The sequence below is a fragment of the Oratosquilla oratoria genome, chromosome 7 (assembly GCF_046742065.1).
Source record: "Oratosquilla oratoria isolate Oo_2021 chromosome 7, ASM4674206v1, whole genome shotgun sequence".
Taxonomy (NCBI): Eukaryota; Metazoa; Arthropoda; class Malacostraca; order Stomatopoda; family Squillidae; genus Oratosquilla; species Oratosquilla oratoria.
In genome coordinates, this window is record NC_134783.1 from 52,882,228 (window position 1) to 52,890,698 (window position 8,471).

Below are 8,471 nucleotides of genomic sequence, written 5' to 3' on the forward strand. Positions count from 1 at the left end.
ATCAGTTCGATTCCAGGATTCAAGGCTTTTAAGTGTCTGTTGGTGTAGTGGGCTAAGGCTCTGTGAAGGTGATCTTACGGGTGGCCGATTTGGGAATAGATGCAAAAAAGGAGGTTCTATGAAGGGGTGACTTTAAGAGATGCAGAGAGGAATAGTTTAAATATGTTTGAGATGAAATGTCTGAGAACTAGGATAGGGGTTACGAGGCTGGATAGAGTTAGAAACGAGGAAGTGAGGAGGACAGCGGGATTGGAAAAAGAGATGGGAGATTGGGTTGGTGAAGAGTATTGTGACGGTTTGGACACATGGAAAGAATTAGTAAAAAAAAAGAAATGGTAAAAGTGGTGTGGAAGGCAGAGGTGGGTGGAAAAAGAGATGGGAGATTGGGTTGATGAAGAGTATTGGGATGGTTTGGACACATGGAAAGAATGAGTAAAAAAGAAAAAAAAATTGGTAAAAGTGGTGTGGAAGGCAGAGGTGGATGGAATGAACAGGAGGGGGCGACCGAGGATGAGATGGATGGGTGGGTTTTGAAAGGGGCGTTGAACAGGGAAGGGAGAAGACGGGAGATAGGGGCAAATGGAGAATGGCTGTGTATAGATGATACTGTGATGCAAGGAAAGGCGTGGGTGGGGGATGGGGGGGAGTTAGGGAATGGTTATGTGTAAATGATTTTTTAAACGCAACTCAAAAGAATTTGATCCTCGTCTGTTTTTTTTTTTTTTTTTTTTTTTGAAGGCGGAAAGGGGTAGAGTCGCCGATTAAGTGAATCTGTTTTGCTGTGTAAGTGCTGTGTCTTACTGCATTGCTTCTGACCCAGGGCAGTGGACGGGATACAGGGATGACCCGTCATCCATGAGGAGCTAAGATGAGAGGAAGGGAAGGGTGGTGGGTTGGAGTGGAGTGGGTGGAAGATGAAATGGGTGGGAATGGGTATATGCCTTTTGATTTTGGCTACCCCTTTGGTAAGGGGGGAAAACCCTTGGTAAATAGATAGATAGATGGAGATAGATAGATAGATAGATAGATAGATGGATAGATAGATAGAAAAGTGGATCTGATCATGTTCAGTATAGGATCCTGTCCTCGAGTGAATGAAATATCCTGGCGTTAGGCAGAATAAAATATATAAAGTAATTGTGATATGGTTTAACGTCACAACTCCCCCTATCGGAAGGCTAGGACGGTGCCCATCGCAGAGGACTTTTGTAGTGTGGAATTTAATGAACCATGCCCTTGGTTCAACTTCGCCGGTGGCAGGATTCGAACTGCCATCCCCTCGACCTTCGCCGCAAGTAACGATGCCCTAACCCGCTCAGCCAGTGGGTTAGGGTGACCTAATCCACCCTTCCTCTAAGCATCTTCTCCCCCTCCTCCTCCCACTTCCCCTCGCCCTCTTCTTCCCTTCCTCCTACCCCTTCCCCTCGCCCTAGACCTTGTGGTGACTAGAATGTATATTATGATATTCTTATTTATTTATTTATCTATTTATTTATTTATTTATTTATTTATTTATTTATTTATTCATTTATTTACCATTATTATATGTTTTTTTCGCATACGACCTAGTTATGGACCAAAAGGTCTTCTCTCAGCATGCTCCGCCTTTGTAATCTTTTGTAATCCTTTGTCTATAAAGTAATTAAGCATGACGAAGATGCTATGTAATCTAACACTGTACAACCACGAACAAAATTATTGACCCACCCTGAGATCTTAATAACCCAAAATTAAAATTCTTCGTCTGTGATTTTTTTTTTATTCAGCGAATTAACCGACATATATATATCAAGTACTGGATAAAAAAAATCATATTAACGTTGTGAGCACTGTGGTGCGGATCGAAATTTTTGCTCGCGATTGTACCTCAAACCCTTGATTTCTGGTGCACTAGGCTTCTAAGTCTTTGGTTTCTAGTGCATTGTAACTCTAGTCTGATTTTTAGAGGACTGGACCTGTTGTTGTCTAGTGTCTAGGAATTTTGTCATTTTCGTGTTTTTCTTAGGAATTTTAGTGAAAAATTTCTTTCAAGTTTTGGTCTTTGGGTGATCTTGTTTCTTCAATTATGTATCTCCTCGAACGACATTTCTCTCAGGGTCTCTTAGGTTGTTACTCTGTCTGTCTGTCTGTCTGTCTGTCTATCTGTCTGTCTATCTGTCTCTCCCTCTCTCCCTTTCTCCCTCTCTTTCTCTTTCTTTTTCTCTTTCGCTCTCTTTTTCTCTTTTTCTTTCGCTCTCTCTCTCTCTCTTGCTCTTTCTCTCCCCCCCTCTCTCTCTCTCTCTCCCACTCTTTCTCTCTCTTTTTCTCGTTCTCTTTCTCTTTCTCCCTCTCTTTCTCGGAAGTTAGAAATGATCAAATCATCTTCTTTGAGTGGAGATTTGTCCCCGGTCAAGAAATAAAGCTACGTGACTCTGGTCCATAAGGACGTCGATGAAGTCTCGTAGGGGAAGATGATCACTCACTGACACATCTTATTCGTCTGAGGTTCTGGAACTCTCTTCCTCCCTTCTGAATACGAATTAGACTCACAAGGAATTGTAGATGCATATTGACAATAGTGGCATGATTTAATTAATATTGACAATAACCAAATATCCTGGTAGCAGAAACATTGACAATATGATTATTGTAATTAAATATTGATCCCTATGAGGTCCCCAGGGGGGAGCCCAGTGGATACCGACTTGAACTTATAAGCAGGTAGTCGAGAGTTCGGGTCCCGTGACCCGCTGTGGGATTGCTGCGTTGGCTCCCGATACAGTCCTGGCCAGTGGGGGAGGGAGGCGACCTAACGACGGACCAAGAAATCCAACGGCTTATCACCATTGACAGGGATTTGCCCTATCACGGGTTTCTTACTTTCCACTGCGTGGGAGTGTGGGAGTGGGAGAGGGAGTTTTTAGTGAGATTCATCCCTCCCCCCCCCAAAAAAAAAGGCGAGGGGGGGCGTGGAGGAGGGGGGCGTGGGCAGAGACGAAGGAGGACGTGGGGGGGAGTGGGAGGAGGGAGGGAGGGAGGGGGGGGAACTTTCAAGACACTTTCCCATCATACCGGGACTTGCCTCTGAATCACCTTCTTGAGTTTCTGGTTCGTTCCAGAGGGAGGATAGACCTATTGGGATTTTATTTGTTTGTTTATTTATCTCCTTACCTCTCTCCCTGTCTGAAAGGACTCTGAATGGACCGAGACCCAACACTAGGACTAGAATCGACCTCTTACATAAATAAAATCACCAGCTCTTAGAAAGAAAGAAATTCTAATGGAATTTGTGTGTGTGTGTGTGTGAGTGTGTGTGTGTGTGTGTGTGTGTGTGTGTGTGTGTGTGTGTGTGTGTTTAACCACCAGGAAGATCATGGTCAATATGGAGTGAGTGGAGAAGGACATAAAAGAAGGGTCAAGAGCACATTAAGACGTAGAGTTGATAAGCACCACAAAACCCAAGCGCACACGCACGCACACACACACACACACACACACACACACACACACACACACACACACACACACACACACACACATATATATATATACATACATACATACATACATACATACATACATACATACATACATACATACATACATACATACATACATACATACATACATACATACATACAGTACATACAGTACATACATACATACATACATACATACATACATACATACATACATAAATCCATAATACATAAATACATATACAATACATATGTGTTCATACAAATAATCAGAAACACACATAGAGGCAAAAATTTGGACACCACGAGATGGGAAGCGTAGAAGACAAAACCTGATAGAAGGTAGAAAGATGAGATAGAGAAGTTTGCAGGAGTAGCGTGGGAGAGATTGGCAAGTCGTATGACTTATGATAGATATCTATTAATTAATCTTATTTTTCATTTAGTAATTCTATGTTTCTTCTTGTTCACTCAGCATTTCACTTTCTTATATTTATTTATTAATTTATTTATCTATTTATCCTTGTTTTTACTCGAGGAAAGCATCTAAAACTACGCTTAGTCTTACTAGACTTGTACATTTATATTTACTACAATAGTGAATCTCTTTTATAGTTTTACACAAGCAAATTACTATGTCCTAATATAATCTTTATTTGAGTCTAATCTTACCGTTATTTCTATGCGTGGAAATATCTAAATCTGGATTAATTTCTACACACATCCTACAAAATTTCTATATAATCCTTATATAATACTCTATATTTCTTTTTATATCATTTGATATAAATCTATATTGCTCCTTGATGAACTTCCTTTCTTACTTCGTTTCTTTACGTGCGTGTATTTTTGTGCTTGCGTGCGTGTGTGCGTGCGTATCAGTGTGTATGTGTGCGTTTATGTGCGTAAATGTGTATATACGCATTCTTATGTGAACGTCCTAAGTGTGTGAATCATTGTACGTGTGCCTGTGTGCATTTATCATACCTGATTTATGAACAACATACATACATACACACATACATACATACATACATACATACATACATACATACATACATACATACATACATACATACATACTACTAATTAGTATTCAATCTGAATTTCTAAAGTCCATGATTATTTCTTTATTTATTTATTACAAATTAGTTTATCTTTTTATTTATGTATTTATATTCTTTACAATTTTGATTCCTTTTAACATCTTATTCCATCTACTAATTCTTATCTGTTTAACTTATTTATCTGTTTGTCAATTTATTTATTCATTTATTTATTCTTTCATGTTTCGACTAATTTCAGTCCTTTTTTTAATATATCAATTCTTATCTATTTGATTGATCTATTTATTTGTACATTTGTTTATGTATTTATTTATTTGTTTATATATATATATATATATATATATATATATATAATATATATACATATATACAGTATATATATATATATATAATATATATATATATATATATATATATATATACATACACATATATATGCATATATATATGTATTGATATTAATATTGCTGATTTATTTTACAGCTTTGTTTCCTCACGTCTAAGTTTGGTGTTGGTTATCGCACTGTCAGTCGCGTCCTCGGAAGCTCTTCCCAGTATCTCTACAAAACATGAACAAATGTAAGTATATAATGGTGTTCTTGAAGCATTGTACATTCATTATTGTATATTGTACATATATGTCGTAAGAGCCAAGTGTTCTGCTCGCTCGCTCGAAAGTTTTTTCGTTCTAAGAGGGAGTTTACACGGTCGAACGCGGTTCGACAGACACGTGTTTAAAGTGATGAGTGAACGTGTGAAGAACGGGGTATGTGGGGTTTAACCAACGTGTTCGACAACCAAATACCTCGTTCACACGTTCACACATCACGTGTCTGTCGAACCGCGTTGCCGTCCCAAAGCGCAGTTTCTATTACGCCTTTCGAGTGCACGCACGTTTTGTTGGAGTGTTATGATTGATTTAATACACTGTTTTCAATTGTTAACATTCTTTAACCACCCTCGTACAAGTATATACTCAGTTCACCTCATTAAATGAGATTGACAGTAACCAGAATATTCACATAAGGAGATTCCACTCTGCCGAATAAAATCGCCTGGCGCGGACTCTTTGGCAGCAAAGGGTGGAGAGAGTTAATAGTGAGGCTTTTTTTTTTTTTTTTTTGTAATCGCTCCTGTTCAGGAGAGAGGGAGATGAATGCCTTTGTATGGAAACAAATAAATTAATAAATAAGTAAATGAAATATATAAAATACATAAAATTTGAATATAAAAGAATAAATAAATAAATAATGAATGTCTCTTACTGCAGCAATTGTGATTAATTATTCATACTGAGATTAATTTCCGTATCTCATTCATTAGATTATCTAATTATTTATTTATGCATTATAATATTTACTTATGAGTTAATTTACTCCCTTATTCATTTATCGAACCAATTACTTATATATGTATCAATAAATTTATCTATCAATTATTTTTCTATTCAGTTATTATTTTACTTATCTTTATTGTTGTCTTATTTTGATATAATGTTTGTAAACAGATCTTTCTTTTTGGTCACAGGTCACAGTACCCACACAAAGAGGACGTCGATCTGTGGAATGAGGTGGACGCGAGAACGTGTCGATGCACTGAGTACTCGCAGACTTGCGAGGTCGAAATCGGAGAGACTGCCGTCGTTAGAATTAGGGTGATTATCAATTTAAAAAAAAAAAAAAAAAAAAAAAAAAAAAATATATATATATATATATATATGTATGTATATATATTTATATATATATATATATATATATATATATGATGGTGGAAAAAGAAGTCACGGGTCTAGTTCCGAGTTCCTGAGTTTATTCCTGACCGGTTTCGCTCTATGCTTCTCCTCTGAAGAAGCATAGAGCGAAACCGGCCAGAAATAAACTCAGGAACTCGGAACTAAACCCGTGACTTCTTTTTCCACCTTCATCAACTTGTCACAATGTACCAGCATATCTATCTATCTATCTATATATATATATATATATATATATATATATATATATATATATATATATATATATAAAGGCCTCCTTCCACAGATAGAGACTACCGTCATTAGAATTAGGGTGATTATCAGTAAAAAGAATAAAAATATATATAGTAATACTTAAACTATAGAAGGGTCTCCCTCTACAGATAGTCTGATGGATGTAAGAATAAAATTCTTAGAATTTTTTTTTTTATCAAAACGTGTTTAACACTTTGCCAGCTGATATGCTAGGGAGAGCTAGAATAAGACCCAAAACGTATAATGGTATTTAATTAAGTTTAATTAGATATTTTAGTTGACCTTGTCTAATGTTATTCTTTGGTTCCTACATAGGGTCAACCGTGCTCGTCATCGACCAGGTACTGCTGTATGAGGAAGACGTCATCAGACGTGGCCCAGGACAGCGTCGGTCCAAGGAGTAGGTTGAAGCTTCTTCTCCACCGACCAAAACGATCCTCAGAGCTCAATCCACTTCCAGAACCCAAGAGAGTCTTGGTTCCAAACCCGGCCCCGTCTCCGCCAGAACATGCCTGGACGCCACACGGAGGCCCCGAAGACGGTGGGTCACTCAAGTACCTCCACAGTCAGCTCGATCTGTACCTGACCAATGGCGTGCCCACAAGCAACGTGGTGGTGAAGACGGACGACCAGGTCTTCATTCCGGACAAACAGGACCGCTTCGAAAGCTTCATGTACGAAGACGCCATCACCAACACGAAGAACGCCATCGCAATAGACAGTGACGACTTCGAGTACTACAGTGCAGGTCTTCGTGGTGGATTCACGGCGCCGAGCAAGCTCTCGGCCTGTTCCTGCACAACGCCGGAGGAATGCGTCAGGCTCTGGTCTCCGGAACTCTCCACGCTGCCCATGGACATCCGGACAACGCTGAAGTGCGAGGGTCTGCATGAAATCGTCTGCTGTTTCGGTAGGATCATCCCTCCGAGGGAAAACAGGGCTAAGGACCCGGCGATCCAGCAAGATCTGGGGTATCAAGGACACCAGGAGCAGCAGCAGCTTGCCCATCCGTCCGGAGAGGGTTTGTTGTCAAACCTTTGGAGGTACATCATGTCATGGCTCAACTGATGTTACGCCATGGGGCATCACTGTCCCAAGGCTCAGGTGAAGCAGAACATGCTGGCCTATATGGGCAAGAAGGACGGCGTGCTCCAGCGGGTGGTAACCGCGGAAGCCAAGAACCAAGACCACATCGACAAAGGATTCGTTTTCAATGGACCAATGACAGATAGTTCATATCAGATGATCAATCCTCCCAGTTAGCCAAAGGACGCCTTGGGCACACGGGGGGGTCATGTGCTAAGGCGTCAGAAGCTCATTCTTATTCTTCACTTTGAAGAATTCACGTAACAACTATGTTGTCTCCATTCCCGAAGTAGGTTTAATGTATTTATTTTCTAACTTAAGATCAACGACACGCCATGTTAATTTTTTTACGATTAAACGAATGTAAAAGGGTGTGTTGTGTTTTGTTAACCTTGTAATATGACAATCTAACCCGGAAATTGTCATATCTAGGCATGCATATACATATAGAAAAATATGAAGGATAGATGCAAGCTCCTTTAGAAAGGGTGGATGCTGGTATTCTTAGTATGGATATGTGAGAATGAATAGTAATATGATGTCAAGAATAGGGTGCTACTTTAGCGTGTAGTCTACCACAGTATCCGTAGTCTAGGCTGTGGAATAACCTTTCATGACATAACTTTAACCTGAGTGCTCCTGACAGGTCACTACTGGGTTAGGTTAGGTTAGGTTAGGTTAGGTTGAGTTGGGCTAGGCTAGGTTAGTTTAGGTTGGGTTGGGTTAGGTTAGATTAGGTTAGGTTTGGTTAGGTTGGGTTAGGTTAGATTAGATTTTGAGAGCAGAGGGAAAAATGGATTAGAATGAGGTTAAGAAGCATCTTGACTAAATATCTTTGGTTAGTGCTTAGAGAGG

General features: G+C 39.3%; 1 protein-coding gene across 1 annotated transcript in view; it reads left to right on the top strand.

Annotated features, from left to right (window-relative positions):
• Nucleotides 1–7,598, top strand: part of LOC143026924 (uncharacterized) — a 20,294-nt gene extending 12,696 nt beyond the window's left edge. Inside the window, exons 2-4 of the mRNA XM_076187715.1 lie at nt 5,009–5,104; nt 6,053–6,179; nt 6,846–7,598. Coding sequence (XP_076043830.1) covers nt 5,009–5,104; nt 6,053–6,179; nt 6,846–7,598 — 976 coding nt within the window. The remainder of the gene's footprint in view (nt 1–5,008; nt 5,105–6,052; nt 6,180–6,845) is intronic.
• Nucleotides 7,599–8,471: the final 873 nt, after the last annotated feature.